Raw genomic sequence first — 18,321 nt, forward strand, 5'->3', positions numbered from 1 at the left:
GCAAGTGGTGTAAGTGGGATGGGGCAGAAGGACCCCATAAAGAAGCCCAGTTGGTCAAACGGTATTATAAAGTTACTTTTCAAACAAATATTTTCTGTTCACAAAAAAAAAAAAAAAAAAAAAATATTAGATGATTTTTTTCTTTCTTGGCCTAAACTGGGGCTACTTTAGACGCCTAATCATTTTTACATTTCCTTTGCACTCTTTTGGTTCGTCTTTTCTTTATTAGCACTTGCGCAGGTACATAATCACAGCGCACGTTTCTGGCTACTTCGTTTGCTCTGCAAGGGGGGGAGGTGTCCAGGGCGCTGCTATCTGCACAGGTTCGGCTAACTTTGCGCAAGAATGCAAAGGGAAAGGCGTATGTTGCGGCATGCGCAAAGGCATACGTCACGAGCACGCAACTCATACGACCAGTGAAATGTACTTATGGAGAATCTTCCCCAAACGAAATTTACTAAAAGAGGGTACTCTTCAATGGACAACACTGCTATACACGTATGCAGGAAATGCCCACTGAAAGTTCTTCCTTACTTTGTTTAATGCCTTCAAAAAATGGGTTACTTTTTTTTAAAGTAAGAAAAATATTCATTCGCGTAGTTAAAAATATCTTCCTGAATTGGTATGTCAAACATGTACATATATATGTATATATATATATACATACAGTGAATTTATTTATGAAAAAACGAACAGGAAATTATGCGGCAATTACACCATAATATGGCGATAGTTGCGTAGGGGGCGCTCTGTTTAAAAAATCAGTTAAACGGAAATAGTGGGGAAAACGTTTGCACGAAATTGGCGAGCGGGAAAAAAAAGGAAGCAAAAGGGAACAAAAGGAAGGAAAAAAATATGGGCCATTAGTAGGAAAATAAAGAGAACATGGTGACGCATGTATCAATATGCGCGGTGTCATTTTTTCCCTTCGCTTTTTCCTCCTGTTTGTCCCCCTATTTTTGCCCTTATTTTTCCCGAGATTTCTCGCCATTTTCATCCGTTTCGCATTTTTTTCACGCATTCAAACAACTCTATAATAACGAACATTTTTCGAAGAACGTGGCGCATAAATCCTTTTTTTGAAGACCACGCTTTGTGTTTCTATCAGCGAATTTGGGTTGAATTTTCACTTTATTTACTTCATTTTTATCATTTTTCGGTGTCCCTTTCTGTGCCCTTTTGGTGTCCTTTTTTCCGTTTCTTACCCTCGCACAATCGCAATTGAAGTGAACAACGCGTCCCCATTTTGTTCATGCTTACCGGTGTATGCAACAAAACGGAGGATATGAAGTCATTCAGCAAGTCCCGCAGCTCTGGGTGTGTCTCCATGTACTTAGCGTTTTCGCTTTTTAAGTTGTCCTGATGTGGGAAGCAGACCAAATGTGTTTGCAAGTATGTATGCATTGATGTAACCGCGCCGATGTAGGCACATATTATGTGTATATATTTTTTTGCTGTGTGCATACGGTGAACGAGCTTGTGCATGTGGAGAGATACGCGCAAGGAGGTGTTCCCATGCCAGGACACCCCTACTGGGGAATGAATTCAATTCGCACAGGCGGCGCTTGTTGCATATCCATTCGTACGGTCACCACGTCAAGGTTATCCTTTTCAATCAAATTGAGATCCTTCTCTTCCATTTTTATGTAAGTGTGCACTGTGAAGGGAATTACTTCGTTGGCGCGTATCTACTTTAAAATGCGTAAGTGGAGAAATCCATAAGTGGAGAAATGGCTAAGTGTGGCACAAAGCCGGTGAATGTACCTTATTGTGTGTGTTTTTTTTTTTACACACTTCCACGCCTTCACTTTTTTGGGGTACGATTTATACAACGTGGGAGAAGCAAATTCCTCAGTGGAGAATATTTTAAAAAGCGAAACTTCCCACCTGGGTTATACTCCGCTAGCACTATTTAGAGTTTGCATTTGTGCACCATTATACTGTCAGAGAGGCAGAAAGGGTTCCTCCACATATGTTCGCGCGTATACGACATCACTACGTGTCACCTTTTAATGGTCCACGTGAGGCCATTTAAAATGTGCTCCTATGCAAACAGGGCACATTTAAATTGACATTTTTTTTTTTTTAAATAACCCCACTTATAAGTGTTCAAGCGAAAAGACAAAGGTTAATATTTTCAATTGCAGCGAAAGGACAAACACGCGTGTATGGTCCATTAGAGCTCCGTCTCCACTGAGCATATTACGGAAGGCATCCCAAAAAGAGTCCCCGAACGCATGTTCAAAAAAAAAAAAAAGAAAAAAACACTCACTAAATGTACCACACTCTCACTCAAGGTGCCCACTCTATTATAATGACAAAATTACACCCCTTAAGTTACTTCAAGGGAAATAAAATTTTGTTCCGAACCCCTAAGCGATACTACAATTATGAAACAACAAAAAGGGTGATGACTCCACAAAGTCTTTGCCATCATTTTAGAAAACGCAAATGTGCAGAAACAATATATCGATTTTTTTATGAGAATTTCTCAACCCTAGAAAGAAATAATAACCCGGCTGAGGACGAAAATGAACAGCAGGAGGGTAACTGGCATAAGCGCGATTCTTTGAAGACAAGTAGAAAGGGGCAGGTGGGGGTAAACGAAGCAAAGAAGATGGACGAAGCAGAGAACACGGACGAAGCAGAGAACACGGACGAAGCAATAAATGCAACTATGGAGGAAAGTCACAACGAGCTAGATTCGACAGATAATTTATTCCAAGAATTTGGATACAAATATGAAAAGCACGAACCAACCATGTTTGGTGATTGGGCCCATAATTGCAGAGTCACAGATTTTTAGGCACCTGCATTCCTCCTATGATTGGCCTAATATGTATGAGCATAATATGTGCACCCCCCTCATTTGAGGGCTTCTACCGCTGTCCAAGTTTCAACGTTCGAATGGTTGAACAAGGAAGTGCTAGCATTTAGCCCACCAAACGTATTAACATTTCAAATTAGCAGAGCTTCTTAAGTTGATGGGATATTTCCAGTTCACCCATTTTTTGTAGTGTGACTCTTTCAAAAGTATCACGAAAAAAAAAGAGGGGGAATTTTTTAAAACCATCAATTATGACACCTTTGGGAGGAGTCCTTTTTTTGGTGAAGAAACAAGCGAAAGAGATGGCCAGAGGGTGGAAGTACTACTGGGCGCCGAGTTCGTGGCCACCCCCCACACACAGGTAGGATGGAAGGGATATACGTGGGGAAATACAGAAATACGCAGAGAAGTAAACACAGACATGCGCAGAGAAATAAACAGAGACATCCGGAGAGACGTACACCGAGACATACACAGAGGGGCAGACAAACAGACAAACAACCAAACAAACGGCAAAACCAAGCCGAACGAAACTACGACTCGCCGAAAAAGTCGGAGGAAAGCAGCTTCTCAATTCTGTTGAGGACAGAATTACACTTGTGCTCAAAAGCCTTCCCCAAGAAGTTGTCAAAGTCTTTTATTTTATTTTGAATTTCATTTTCCATGTAGGAGATCTGCAAATCTGTGTTGACGAAATTGTCGTTCATGGTTAGCCGTTTAATATAATTCGAATTGACGTTCAAATTGAAATTATTTTCCATGGCGAACTTATCCATGTCGGAAATATTGTTTGATTTATAGGACATCCCTAAATCAAAATGGTTCGAAGTATTTATATCTGAGTGGTGCATAATATTATTAGAGCCGCTCATTAAAAGTTGCGAATCCGTAATGGATGTTGAGAAGTCCTTGCCCATATCTTTGCACATATCATTGGAGATTTTATTTTCCTGATCGAAGGAAAACTCCAGATCGCCACCGTCCTTATGTCCCCCCTTTTCGAAGTTTTCAAAACTGTGCTCTAATTCGTCGTAGTGCATTTTACTGCCCATTTTTTGGTCAACATCTTCATTATGCACGAGAGGTGCATGTGACATTCGAGACGCACGGGACATTTGCGGCACATTGCCATTGTTGTCGTCCGTGGAGAAATAATTCCTACTTTGTTCTTTCTTTAAATTGTGATTCTCAGACGCACGAATGATGTCATTTCGCTGTCTCTTTTCATAATCGTCCAAACTGTTTCGTGATTTCCCCATTTCGTTTTCACCTTGGACTTGTACATTTTTTACACCCCACTTGGTTTTAATACCCTTTTGGAACGCTTGCAACAAATCAGCCTTTTGCTCATCATCGCGGACACAGGTATTGAATTTTTCATAAGGATGTTGGACGTTCTTCTTCGGGGCATATTCACTTCTGTTCAAATGGGGCCTGCTTCGTCTGTTATCATAGTAATGGTTCATTTCATTTAGATCTTTTCTGTTTTGTTGAAATGAGTGGGCTGGTTGAGGTGGTCTCTCTTCCAACCTAGCATTCGAATGGTCCGTGTAGCTCTGCGAATGGTTGGCATACTCCTTCAAATTGTCCGCGTCCCGTTGGCCATTGTTCATGCTGCCGCTGCTGGCGCTTTCCGTGTGGCTGCGCCTCGAGCCGGACACGCTGTGACTAAATTTAGAATTCCCAAACGTATCATTCGTCTCTGTCAAACTCTTCCACATCTCGTTATGCCGACTCTGTGAATTCATGAGACTGTTGCGAGACTCCACCAAACTGCCACTCGACTCTTTATGAACCTTATTTTGCTTCATAACGTTATTACTTGGACGATGAGCAATACTCCGTAGTTGCATCTGACTGTGTGTCGAATTGATTAGACTCTTGGATTTTGTATGCATTGTCCCCGAGTTGCCATTGCTGTATTGGGATTTCTGTGCGTAGTTTCCCGGTTTGATAAAATTGCTACGTTCGTCCCCCATACCATTGCTCATTTGGTGTTGACTCTTATTTAAGACCATAGAGCTACTATTACTGTCTGACATATTGTCATTACTTTTGTGGATATCATATTGCGATTCGATTAGATGATTAGAGGTTTGTCCAAATTGTGAATCGATCAAATGTTCTGGGTGTTCTGCGTATTGCGATTCTATCAAGCTATTAGATGCATCTTCGTGGTGCCTTTTTGATTCCATTTTTCTGTTTTGTTTGGCTAGGCTGGTTCTTCCATATTCCATTTGGCTACCTACCCTCATGTAGTTATGTGCTGATTCTTCCGAGTTGTTCATTAAATGCTCTTTCCCGCTCTCACATTTGAGCGAACCATCTTCCATGTGCATCTCATTTGTCGAATCTGAAATCCTGCTGACAGATCCATTCAGATTAAATTTTAATTCTATTAAATTCTCAGGCATTCTCACAGTCCTGTTTTGAGATAGAATTATATCATTTTTATCTTCCTCAAAATTTCCCCTCGATCCTGTAGTGTGACTTTTTTTGGAGGTTATGGAATAGCTCCTCGATTCAATCTGCAGGTTGCTTACATGCATATAACTTCTCCTTGGTTCTATTTGTCTGCTGTTTGATTGCTCCCTGTTGTATGCCTTTTCTAGTTGGCCACTTTTCCGGGCTGCAGAATTCTCTCCTGACATTTTGGCATTTATAGACTTGGATAAGTCTTTTTTCCTGGGGGGTAGATGGCTGGGTTGTGGCTGCATAGAAATTCTCCTCGCTCCGTTGTACTTCGAATGTTGCTCACTCGGGTGTCCGCCCCACTCGATTAACTCTCCGCCTAACTCCTGCTGCGCATGTATCGGCTGTGTGTATGATCTACTGGAGTGAAAATGGCTCCTACTAGCCCTCGTTAGCTGCTCCAACTCAGCATCTACGCTTGCTTTAAAATTTCCCCCACTTATTTTGTCCTCCATCTCTATCCTATTACTGTTTAACTTTTTATAGAACTCCCCATTTTTTGCGGAAGAATTATTATTTTTTAAAAAGGTTTCATCGAAATTGTCCATATTTCGGGCTCTCATATTTTGTGCATTTCGTCCATCGCCAGATTCACCTATATCAACATACCTTTGCGAGAGTTGCAGCGAGTTTAGGCTATCTCCAGCCGGATCATTTGGGTCTACCCCTTCATGGAAGTTACCACGTCTCTCGTTCCCACTTCTGTCGTTCCCACTGCTGTTAACTTGGCCGTTCCCACCGCTGTCCACTCTGTCGCTTTGTTCCAGGAAGTTGCCGTTATGGTAATGCTGTCCCTCGTAAATTATGTTCTCCCCGTTTGTGGACTCTTCTGTGTTTTCCCCATACCTGTCAGCAGAGCCAGGGTGCATGCCTTCCAGCGCACCTCCATGTGGCTGCAATGTCCTATTCCTTTGGATGGAATTGAGATTTGTCTCCATTTCTTTTTTCCCCCCACTGGTTAGAGACACACTGTTATTTGCACTTAGCTCAGAGTCTATCTTTACTGCCTTCATGTTATCATAAAAATGGTCGGTGTGATCTCGGTTGATGTGGTCAGTTCCGCTTTGACCAGGGCCTGCAGTGTTGTTAAAAGATTTACTCGAAATGTAGGTGCTATTGGGAGGCATATTTTCATTTACCGGTTTGTCACTTCTTGGAGGGTCGTCTGTTTTCCCCTGATAACCCAGTAGTGATGAATTCTGTTTGTTATACTTTGGGCTGCCTACAAATGGTTTAAATTCTCCGTTCATTTTGCTGTTTCTCAGATGCTGTATATCCCTTTCCACATGTTCTGACATCATTTGGTCCTTTACAGTATCATACGGAGAGGGGTCGTTAAAGTTGGTTCCCTCTCCTTGGTTATAAACGTTGCTGTCACTGGGTTCACTATTGTTTGAAACGTGATTCTGCTGATTCGTTTGTGCTAAATGTTTTAGTTCAGTGTCTTTAATGGCTCCCTTTTGACTGTATTCCTTTGCCATGTCTTCATTGTAGATCTCCATGCCATATTCACTGCTGCAATGGGCGAGATTTTTTTTTTCTTCAAAACGGGAACCGTTATTGAATTTTTGCTTTTGATTCGTTAATGCACCTTTCTTGGAGGTAATCCCTATCTCTTCCTTAAAGCTCCCATCTAGGAATGAGTTCGTGCTCGTGTCCAACTTGTGCGTGTCATTCATATGGGATTTATTCTTTTCATTTTGGTCAGGTTGCCCCTCAGATGCGTCCACGTCATTGAATACATCATCACTTGTGAGCATTCCATTTTTTTTCGTGTATTTACTGTTTGCTATAAAGGCCTCTCTTTTGTTTAGAGGCTCGTTTTTTTTTTTTCCTAAAATAATGCATTTTGTCTGAGCAGCAGGAGGGAGAGAGGTAGGTGTATCTTAAACATTCCATTCAGCGCTCACTAATCTATGATAATATGCGAGCGCGATCTTGTTACCCCTTCTGGTTTGAAATGTGCCAATGTTTGGAATAGTTCGGAATATTTTCGAAAAAGGAATGGCTCAAAAAGGGGAGCGAAATGAAAGGAAGCGTGGGTTCTACTCCTATATGTTTTTTTTTCTTAACAGCAGTGGGTGGATAGAGAGGCGGGCCTGCTTTTTTTTTTTTTTTTTTTTTATAGTGACATAAATGTAGATGTTTGCAAGAGAGTCACTTCCTACGCATGTGCATCTGACGATATATACCCAAACGGATCATTCTTATATATATGTCTATGTATTTTTTTTTTTTTTTTTCTGTCTTGCTGAGAGGAAACTGTCTAACCCCGATGTGCCACACAATAGACTCCCTCGTAGGGAATCTTCTCTAAATTTAGTTTTCCATGTTATGTATCCCTTCATTGGGTTTTAAATCCGAGGGGGGAGAGACACATCTGATCCGTGACTGGGCTATTGTAGGGGAAAACTTCAATTTGTTTTATGAGTACTCGTTTTTCTTGTAAATTCGGAGATAGGTATTAACTAAAAGGGATCGTAAGCTTTCTAGGAAAAGAGAAAGGTGCACATTGAGAGGGAGAAAAATGCGACTTGCTCATTTCGCGCTATTCACGGAGTAGCCTTTAACACGGGTACGAAGCAGAGGTGTGCGATGTTCCATCACCCCACGAATGAGTGCACCAGATAGAAGCACCCACACGCACACACACACGAAAAAACGCAACACCCCCGTTTCCCCATCAGCCGAAATGATAGAATTAAAGAACTTGGAATTCCACTTAGAAAATCTAGGCGAATCCAACAGGTGTTTCAACGATGAGGAAAAACTGGGGTTGCTATACGGCATGACCAATTTGGAGGAGAAAATAAACAAGCAGATTTATTTGTGGGGGAAGATAGAAGGTATACAAAATGACTATTACATAGTCTACTACCTCAATCATGATAAGGTTTTTCCAAAAAAGAAATTTTACTACTGTAATGATGATTACGAATTTAGGGAAGTGACAAAGGGGAATGACAAGTTGATAGAGAAAGTGGAGCAGAAGACGCCCTTCACGCTGTTCACAGGGGTGGCAGTCAGTCTATATTCTGAGGGTCGCAAGTCGAGGAGGGGGCAGGGCGGAAGTGACAGTAGTGAAGACTCCCTAAGTGACAGCGAAAAAAGTAGCACCGGGGAGAGTAGCACCGGGGAGAGTAGCACCGGGGAGAGTAGCACCGGACAGAGTAGCGACGCACAGAGCAGTAGCGAAAATAGTCACAACTCCAAAAGTGGACATCAGAATAGTGACGGTTCCCAGGGAAGACACCAAAATGGGGACTCACAAAGCGGCGAAAGCGAAATGGAAGGAGGAACCCCCAAAAAGGAAAAAAAAAACAAAGTGGAAAAAAATAAAAAGAAAGAAAGACAGAGCGATATCACCGAGCTTGAGAGACTATCCTATGTCGTTAGAAAAATCGATGAAGAAGCATTTATTGTACCTTACAATTCTGTAAAAATAACAAATAACTTAGAGATGAAATTTGCCAACTTCAGTGGATTGAATATGATAGAGGCACTAAAATTAACATCGTGGGTTCACTTTAGATACCCTAAGAATTTAACGTACGATAAAATTAAGAGTTACAATACTTTTTTTTTGAATAATTTTCTCGATTCTATCAAATCAGATATCCCAGCAAGCATGTGGAATGTAAAAGTTAATAAACAGTTAAGTAAAATTTCCATAATGAATTCTTTGTACCCTGGTTATGTCTTCTACCACCTCCTGAATACCCCCTTTTATGCCTCTGTGTATATAGGCAATGGCATCCCCAACTATGACCTCCCCTTTTTGTTGCCTTAGCGTAGATTGATCTGGGGCTGCTGGTGAGTAACTCCTCATTTGGGAGGAGCAAACAACAAAAAAGGAAAAAAAAAAAAAAGAAAAAAAATGAACAATGTATATGTCTCAATCTGTATTAGTGAAGTTAGAGATGTACTCACTTTTAGCACGCCGAAAAAGAAGAAAAAAAAAGAAAAAGCTGCGTCATCTCGCTGCTTCTACATCTTGTAGATGCAACTACTTTTGCACACCCACACATAAATGAACTACATGCATATGGTTTGCACCCCGTGAGCCACTTAAATGTAACACTTTTGTTCTTTCTTCCCCGTTGGTTTGAACGATGCCCTGGATAGTCGGGTATTAATTCACACGCCTCCACAGCAGTAGTAAAAAAGTAAAAGTTCTCCCCTTCAACAATGATGTTCGGACGATTAACCAGAGCCCATATAACTGTAGCAGGAGTGATCATTCAAACGAACCTCTTCGTTCTGCCCACACGGTTACAAAGGATTACGGATGAGATGTGCTCTCCATGGGAGCTACCGGGGAACGTGTGTCCTTGCTGCCGAGAAGCCCATTTGATGGAACAATTCCTTGGCTATGCCCATTTTGACGTTACATTAACTGTTTTTTGCCCCCTCACCGGATGTGCTAATTATGTGCTTTCCTTTTCCAGACAGTAGTTTCTCCCCTTTTAGGCTTATGAGTCGAAATGGAAACACATCATTTTCTTACACCCTGCTGCGTTGTATAGCGTGATAAGATAAGGACCACGCTAGGAAAAAAAAAAAAAAAAAACGGTTATTTTGTTTTACCATTTTTATCATTCTTTTTTACCGTTGTTCTGATAATCTCGACGCGTCTGCGCAGTTACCCACTTCGCCTACTTCACATATGCGCCACCAACTGCTACACGCTACGCAGCCTTAGCCGCTTCTTTGGGTGGATCGCACCACATCGATTTTGCAAACTGTGGGCTGAAGGAATTGAAGCGGAGAAGGGATCAAAACTTGTTATGCCAAATGAGCAAATTTTGCGGTGTGGAAATTTGGGAGGAGTGGGAAATTGAGAGGAAATTTTCAGGAAAATATTTCTTCGCTCTGCTAATCAAAGGGGGGTGGAAAAAAAAGCCTCCCCTCGCATACGCGCTTCGTGTGAATCAGACGCAATGCAGGCTGCAAATTGTATGCCACATACCTGCAAAGTATGTGTGGTGCAACTCACAGACAGCTGACCCGCGAGTTCATTGCACATGGGTTTGGTTCGGAAATACTTAAAATACTGGGAGACGGGTGTTCACATGGAAAGGTAACGAACTCACGAAAATGCAAACATGCATTCGCTATGGATATGCGCAAAATAAAAGTTGACATGCGAAAATACACGTAAACATTCGAACAACTTTTCTGCGTTTGACAAGGCTTTGCAGTTACAAATATGAAAATTGTGATCCACTTCATTTCGCATTTTTTTTTTTTTTTTTTTTTCCCGCCCCCTATTTTTTGATAATAAATGCAATATTCGTTAAAAAGGAAAGAAATAAAATTACGAAATTGAAACAACTGCAAACTGGCAAGCCGTTGCGTCGCATCTTATCGTTTTGGTTTTATTTGCCTCGATTCGACCCCACTCCATTTGACTTCTCCTCATTTGACTTTTCCTCATTTGACTTCTCCCCATTGGACTTCTCCCCATTGGACTTCTCCCCATTGGACTTCTCCCCATTGGACTTCTCCCCATTGGACTTCTCATTTGACCTCTCCTCATTTGACTTGGTTTCCCTTTTTTTTGTTTTCCCCCCCCATTTGTTTGAGGTACAGGCTCAGTATTACAATCTTTACGCTTGGCACTATCTCCGTATGCATTTACGTTTCGTACATAAAGCAGCCAAAACGTGGGTAATTTTAACCGTACGGTTGGGCAAAGGAGGCTTGGAAACGCGCAGAAAAATCTCGTATAGGTGAATAGCACCTCACGTAAACTCGCTGATACCCAAGCAAAAGAAGAAGAACCCCCCCCCGGGCACCCCCACTTCGTACACAAAATATAGCATGATGATATGGAAGTCCACTCAGAAAGTTAAATGCAAAACCGAGTTCCTCATCGTCGTGTTTCTTCTCCTGTTTGCAAGCATTACGAGCAGCCAATTGATAAGATTAGATGGACAGAAAATAAACACGAACTACATTCTGTATGTTCTTAAGGGTCTGTACATATTTGGGAAAAATGACACTCCATACGTTTTCCTGGGGGAGAAGAAGGACATGACAACGAAGGGGCCACATGCAATTTTTGAAAACATAGGAATCAGTACCACGGAAAATAAGAACACGAAATATTTCAGCTTCGTCCGGGAGGAGAGCAAAACGAGTGGCCAGGGGAAGGACGAATCGGATGGGGAAAATAAATCGGACGAACACTCCACCTCGGAGACCAACAATAATAGCAGTGATGAGGAGGATGAAGACACTGATGAGAAAGACAAAAAGGATAAATTTAAAATAAACCTGTATAAGGATAACCCCTACTTAAGAAAAAAAAAGGAATATATCCACAAGCACGAGGATGACGAGGTGCTAAACACAAGTAACCTATTTTTAGAAGTGGTCATAATGAAGGAAAGCGATTTCAATAAGTTTTATCTACCAAAAGATTCCAACGTATGTTGTCACACGGAAGAAAGGGGCATGGACGGAAATGATTCATACACCTGTCCAGGAAGGGGGTACCTAAAAAGGTACGTAAAGGAGTCAAGTATGTATGCATTAAAATTACCAGTTTATTTCCTGAATGACAGAATATCGAACAACGAGGAGATGTCACCTCTAGAGAATGAAGTAAACCATGAACAATTTTTAAAAATAATTCAAAACAGACATATGTATGACATAGACGACACGGATGTGTACGCATTATTTTTATCAAACTGTTCAGATAGTAAAAAGTACGAGTTAGAGCTACATGGTAATATACACATTTTGAATAAGTATGGATACCTACCAGGAGATAAGATACCAAAGCTAAATTTGTACTTTGTGTGTATGCTTATCTATGCGATTTATTTGTTTACTTGGATATATTTACTAATGAGGAACAAACAGTTCGTTATCAAAATTCAGATATGGATCCTAGTATGCATATTTCTCTACCTGGTGGAAAATTTCTTCCTCTTTCTCTACTTCTTGGTTTACAATTTACGCGCAAGGGTGAATAGGAATTTCCTCTTCCTATCAGTATGTTCGAGTATATTAAAAAATGTATGTTCGTATCTTTTAATTTTACTTGGATCCCTAGGCTGGGGCTTAGTCATCCCAACATTGGACAAGAAGACGTTTATTAAGATAAAAGTGCTCTTCTTCTTTTTTATCATTTTTGACTTCATAAAACAGTTTCTGGACATGCACTTAACCGATGCAGAAGTTAATGCAGTTTATTTCCTATTTTGCATTATCCCAGTAACGGTTATCTATTCTATTATTTACTTGTGGGTATTTACTTCCGCTAGCAAAATTATAATTCAGTTAAATGAAGATAAACAGTACGAGAAGTTAAACATGTTTAAGAAGTTTTTTAATGTATTAATTTTTTCACTTATCTTTTCAGTTATCGCTTTTGTTATAGATATCGTCGTTATGCTCTTTGTGGATAATACCATATGGAGCTTGAAGTGCTACCTTAGCGAGGGAATTATCAGCTGCTTGTTTTTGATCATTATCACTGCTATGTTTATGTTGTTTAGGCCCTCAGACAGACTGAAGAGAATTTCGCACTTTACGGAGATCGGCGACATGGACGAGATGGAGGACTTTTCACAATTTAAGGCCTCCATGGAGGACATTTAAGTAGGTCCCCCTCGTCAGGGTAGCACAACGGTTAGCCGTTTGTGCAAAGCCGTGGTGCTGCTATCTTTTTCACTCCATCCTAAGCCACTTCTCATTCAACATTGTGATAAAAACAACCATGGATGTTTTACCAAATTGGCGTTTGCATCCACGAACGACAGAGAAAGCGCAATTTGTTAGTGGTGCGCTGTGTGTAACATTTTTTCGATCCAAGCATATTCCCAATTTGTCAAATTTTTTTTTCGCGCCCAGCATGCCTCGTTTGTATAGGGTCGTATACATGTGCAGAGACACCCTTACAAAAGTAAAAGTGCTATCGATTTCTTCATTTTTTTTTTATAGTTCATTTCGCATTATAATTTCCCCCTGTTATAAATAATTTATTAATTTGTTTTGATATAAAACGTATGCAAAAAAATAATAAAAAAAACAGCGTTACGTACAAAACGTATATTATATGTGTCTCCTCCATGTGGTTATGAAGTTCGAATTCAATTTTTTTCCTCGTGTCAGTTGGGCGCTGTGTGCGTCAGTGTAGAATGGACCGACAGAGCACATCACAGTATGCGCTCCCATCTGGGTGACATGGATGCATGTATCACATCCGATGTGTTTAATTTTTTTTAAAAGAAATTGTATAACTACCACCGTCCCTTCTGCATATAAAAAAGTGCCTCTTCGTTATTGTTACTGAATGGCTACTCTGGTTGGTTCGTTGCTTGCTTCCTTCATTCCTCCCAACTTTTTTTTTTTTTTTTTTTTCCTTGCTTATCTCCCTCTCCTGGTTTAACCACAACTTTTTGTGCGCTATTACGTGCATATATAATTTTACATATCTTATTATGCAAATGTAAGCGCACGCATAATATGTGTATGCATGTCCCATCATACGGGCACCCGAAACCGATTCGCTGATTGAATTCTTCCCTTTTAAACCCCCCGTTTGTAAATTCTGAAAGAGGTTCACCTCCGAAAGGGAAGGGATCTCATATGTTTTTTTCCCAATTTGGCATAAATAAAGGCGCCTCAATTTCTGCAGCATCGTCACGTGTTTTGCTGTTATCGTTGCTGCGCCTTTCCCGCGCGTTCCTGCATTTTTTCCGATTTGCGCTACATTGTATGCCGTCCCGTAACAACGTCGAGGTGCCCACATATAGGTGACATTTCTGACCAGAAGCGTGTCGTTTGCCAACTCTGGGTTTGCGCAGTGGGGAGGGGAAAATGTCGCCACATAGGCCCAACTTCAATGCAACAATGGGAGATACACACGCATTTTCGCACTGACGCATTTGAGCAGACGCCTACTGGTGTAGGTGCCAAGACTCGCAAAGCCAAACAACGCCGTAGAAGCGACAGGGCCCAATATGTAGCATGCATATGAAAGCCCCCTCCCTACTCTGCATACTGCTATGCGTTCAATGGGCACTTGGAAGGCGGAACAAACATGGCATAGAGTTCTACATCAACCCATGGCACGGGGACCCCCAAGGGAGGGACCTGCGTGCGGTTAGAAGACACCCCCCCCTAGCGTGCAAGAACAAATCCAGTGGTGACAAATGGAGCCAAGTCGAACATAACGAATGTGGCTTGAGTCTTAACATTTTAAAAGTAAATGAAAACAAAGTAATCGAAAATTTAAAAAAAAGGGGAATGGAAAAAAATATTAACCATGTTCAAATGTTAAAAAATTTAATAGAGGAAAAAAATAAACTGGAAATGTTAAGAAATAATCTCCGAAATATGAGAAAAGTTTTATCCGATCTAGTAAAAAATTTAATGTTTGCTCAAAATGCCACTATTAAAAGCGCACCCCAGGGTGGAATCTCAGAGGAGACATCTTGCATGGATAGCAACGAAGTAGAAATAGAAACACGAAACCCACAAAAGGACACCCATTTTAAAGAATGCAATATCGAACGAGTGAAAAAAGAAATAAACCAAATAAACGAACAGATTAACATTAACGAAACGAAGATAACCTATTTGAGGTACAAAATAGAGGAGCATTTCAGTAGGCTTCCCAACCTTTTACTATGCAAAGTACCTGAGGGAAAATCAAACAACGGAAACAAAATAGTCAAGATGTACAAAATAAAAAATGTCGAAATGGACAAAGGTAACACCTCCATAGAATCGCATGAAGAAATTTTAAAAAGATTCGACAATAATCAACACATTTTTACCAACATAACGAACAAAATTGGCTTTGGCTATAACGTACTAGTAAATAATATCGCCAAGTTGGAGAGGGCATTAATTCACTTCATGATTAATACACATGTAAATAAATTCCACTACACGTATGTAAAAGCGCCAGTAATAGTTGCCAGATCGGCCTTAACCAACACAGGGCAACTACCAAAATTTGAAAACGACTTATTTCAAATTAATAACAATTATAAAATTCTAAACGAAGATGCTTTTCTAATTCCTACTAGCGAAGTTTCTCTATTAAACCTCTTTAGAAATACCCACTTAGATTCTGAAAATTTACCCATTAGGTTAGTGAGCCATTCTTCATGTTTTAGGATAGAAAAGAACTTTACCTATGGAAAAGCATCGAAGGGATTGCTACGTGAACACATTTTCGAAAAAGTAGAATTAGTTAACATCACCGATAGGAAAAGCTCTCATGTGTTTTACAAAGATTTAATTAAACATAGTGAATATATTTTAAAGAAATTGAAAATTCCCTACAGAATAGTTCTTCTGAATTCCTTTGAAACTCCATTTTCTGCATCCATATGTTACGATTTAGAAGCCTGGCTACCCAGTCAGCAACGATTTGTTGAAGTTTCTTCCTGCTCCAATTGCTTAGATTTCCAAGCCAGGAAACTAAATTTAAAATATAAAAAGAAGGACAGTACCTTTTTCTGCCATACTATTAATGGGTCCGGTTTGGCCGTAGGACGTGTCTTGGCAATCATCCTCGAACAGTATCAAATAGGGGGGACCTCCCCAAATGAAAAAAAGCAGCTCATCATACCGAAGCCTTTGCGGAAATTTATGAACGCGTCATTGATTAGTTTGTAGCGGGCATGGAGCTGTATTATTACAACGCATCCTTTTTGCAGCAATAGCTGAGCTTAGTGGAACACCACGCGTGGAGGACTCCCACACGGAACCTGGCTATTTGGCTGTCCCCCCAAATTTGTGTTGCACCCGCTTGAAGTGCCCACCTAACACATTTGGCGCCTCCCCTGAAAAAACCAAAAAAAGTATACATGCGCAAAGAAAAGCGAAGCATAATTTGTCATTATGAACCCATTTCATAACGCGCATGTTCGAATTATTTTTTCCCCATTTTGGGATCACTTAAATTATGCACTCCCACGGGCGCATGTAACATGTCGTTCACGCTAACACTTTTACGTGCTACATAATTGCGCATCTTTAGTAGGCGATATTGCAATTTGACCACAGTCAGGGGACTTCCTTCCTATTCTGCTTTTTATTCTACTTTTTTTTTTTTTTTTTTTATAAATTATTCACGCTTTTTTTACATGTTCATTTTCGCCCCATCGATGACTTGTGTGTGTTTCTTTCCCCTTTCCCACTTTTAAATAGCTACGCTATGAAATATTAAAATTTTTTTTCTTTTTTAACTGCTGTGACGATCACCTCAAATTTGTTCCATGCAAAGGGAAAAGAACAGCGTTGATTAACTATCCCCCTCTTAGCGTAACAATTTGGTACAGAGGTAGGATAAAAATGTAGAGCTGTGCATGTGAAGAGACGTATGAGTATACCTATGAGTATAGCCGTTTGTACGGCACATCACAGTGACACCCTCACGCTGAACCTACACACTGTTAAGGACTTTTTTATTTTTTTCCAAACCACGATGATGAGTTTATTGTGGAAAAAATGCACCAATTTCGTCATTGCTCGTTACAAAAAGAGGGAGCTTCGCATTAAGTGCTGTTATAATTTCAGGCGGGAATTCTCCAGTGTCAAGGCAAGCGATGGTAGGAACGGGCGGCGCGACATCAACACTAACAACTGGGGAGAAAAAGTGCATCCACATGTGAATACAAAGACAAAGGGAAGGTCGACCTTTCCCCCGAGTGTAGACCCGGGTGTGGCCCTGGGTGCAGCCCCGGATGCAGCAACAAGTGAGGAAGACCACAGAGACCTATATTTTAACAATAAAGTGATCCAAAAAAGAGTTGCAGACATAATCATAAAAAACAGCCACAACGAATCCCTTTTTGGATTTCTTCCCATGGAAGGGAGAACGAATAAAGTTCCAAAAGGTTTCAAAATATGTCAATGCCTTTCCTTATTGGCCCTTTCCAGTGGAGTGTTGCTTATTCATATACTGCCAGAAATGGGGAGGGAAAATTACATACGTGACATTTTTTCCTTCGAAATTTATTGCTGTTCATGCATTTTAGTTTTCCACGGAGGGCTTAATTCATTGCTGCAATTAATTCAGTATGGAGTGCCTCCGACGAGAAAATACAAAGGCTTGTACAACAGCTTACGTTTGATCTACTCCATAATTCCATTATTTTTTGGTTTAATAACATCGTCGTTATGTGACAGTTTTCCCAAAGATAGCATTTTACTTTTAATGCTATCGTACATGTCACTGTTGCTTAATTATTACCTACTACACAACAAGTGCTTAATTCCGGCGTGGATGTTCCGACAGTGCAAGTTTTTAACTTTCTTCGTTTTATTTAATTTGCTTTTGTTGTTAATAAGCGAGGCGCAGATTTACAGAGGGCGGAAGGTTTCCATCCAGGTTGATGACTAACCAGAAAAAAGGGGTGCCTTTTTCGCGAAGGAGAAAAAAGTGTGCTGTGAAGAGAAATCGGCCAACGTGGAAAAAGATATATACAGTAAGAATGTACCACTGGGAAGGACAGCTGCAAAAAACGCCACAAAGAAATGCCACAAAAAAACGGCACAAAGAAACACCACAAAAAAACGACGCAAAAAAAGGAAAGAATATCGATACGAGGAAAAAAAAAGAAAAACGCTGCAATCACTGCTCCGCTTTTGGCCTATATATTTGCCCCCACCCTGGAGCATACGCGCACGAAGTTGTAACTTTTGCGAATTGAATACGTGGAAAGAGAACGGAAGAACTACTATTTATGGGTTGCCCTTTTACATAAACGAACGCACAAGAGATGCAGAATTTCTCCTACATGTAACACTAGTGGTTAAGCGGGTATATCATATAAGCGCTTGTGCAATGCCTAATCCGCACCCCCGAATTTTTTAAAAGCTACATTGCGATATATGCACAAGGAAAAAAAAAAGAAAAAATATAATATACATATGTATAAACACATGTACGTATAAACATTTGGATATATTCGCAATTCAAGTTGAAGAGAAACAAAGGAAACATTTCCATCCGCAGAACGTAAAACAATTTTTGCGCACTTTTGTGA

At 40.5% G+C, this 18,321-nt stretch overlaps 7 protein-coding genes across 7 annotated transcripts; 5 read left to right on the forward strand and 2 right to left on the reverse strand.

Annotated features, from left to right (window-relative positions):
- Positions 1-248: 248 nt before the first annotated feature.
- C922_00705 (hypothetical protein) lies at positions 249-1,640 on the reverse strand (the record flags this gene model as incomplete). The annotated part of the gene is made up of 3 exons (XM_008816318.1): positions 249-281; positions 1,261-1,359; positions 1,587-1,640. 3 exons carry the CDS (start codon positions 1,638-1,640, stop codon positions 249-251), a joined length of 186 nt encoding a protein of 61 aa, XP_008814540.1.
- A 674-nt stretch (positions 1,641-2,314) lies between these two features.
- On the forward strand, positions 2,315-2,806 carry C922_00706 (hypothetical protein; the record flags this gene model as incomplete). Its single annotated transcript, XM_008816319.1, has 1 exon — positions 2,315-2,806. The coding sequence occupies one exon, from the start codon at positions 2,315-2,317 to the stop codon at positions 2,804-2,806; it is 492 nt and encodes a 163-aa protein (XP_008814541.1).
- A 554-nt stretch (positions 2,807-3,360) lies between these two features.
- On the reverse strand, positions 3,361-7,059 carry C922_00707 (hypothetical protein; the record flags this gene model as incomplete). The annotated part of the gene is made up of 1 exon (XM_008816320.1): positions 3,361-7,059. The coding sequence occupies one exon, from the start codon at positions 7,057-7,059 to the stop codon at positions 3,361-3,363; it is 3,699 nt and encodes a 1,232-aa protein (XP_008814542.1).
- A 932-nt stretch (positions 7,060-7,991) lies between these two features.
- Positions 7,992-9,089, forward strand: C922_00708 (hypothetical protein; the record flags this gene model as incomplete). The annotated part of the gene is made up of 1 exon (XM_008816321.1): positions 7,992-9,089. One exon carries the CDS (start codon positions 7,992-7,994, stop codon positions 9,087-9,089), a length of 1,098 nt encoding a protein of 365 aa, XP_008814543.1.
- Positions 9,090-11,122: 2,033 nt separating this feature from the next.
- C922_00709 (hypothetical protein) lies at positions 11,123-12,913 on the forward strand (the record flags this gene model as incomplete). Its single annotated transcript, XM_008816322.1, has 1 exon — positions 11,123-12,913. One exon carries the CDS (start codon positions 11,123-11,125, stop codon positions 12,911-12,913), a length of 1,791 nt encoding a protein of 596 aa, XP_008814544.1.
- A 1,371-nt stretch (positions 12,914-14,284) lies between these two features.
- On the forward strand, positions 14,285-15,946 carry C922_00710 (seryl-tRNA synthetase; the record flags this gene model as incomplete). The annotated part of the gene is made up of 1 exon (XM_008816323.1): positions 14,285-15,946. The coding sequence occupies one exon, from the start codon at positions 14,285-14,287 to the stop codon at positions 15,944-15,946; it is 1,662 nt and encodes a 553-aa protein (XP_008814545.1).
- An 811-nt stretch (positions 15,947-16,757) lies between these two features.
- On the forward strand, positions 16,758-17,675 carry C922_00711 (hypothetical protein; the record flags this gene model as incomplete). Its single annotated transcript, XM_008816324.1, has 1 exon — positions 16,758-17,675. The coding sequence occupies one exon, from the start codon at positions 16,758-16,760 to the stop codon at positions 17,673-17,675; it is 918 nt and encodes a 305-aa protein (XP_008814546.1).
- Between the last annotated feature and the right edge of the window lie 646 nt (positions 17,676-18,321).

Source organism: Plasmodium inui, assembly GCF_000524495.1.
Source record: "Plasmodium inui San Antonio 1 unplaced genomic scaffold supercont1.2, whole genome shotgun sequence".
Classification (NCBI taxonomy): Eukaryota; Apicomplexa; class Aconoidasida; order Haemosporida; family Plasmodiidae; genus Plasmodium; species Plasmodium inui.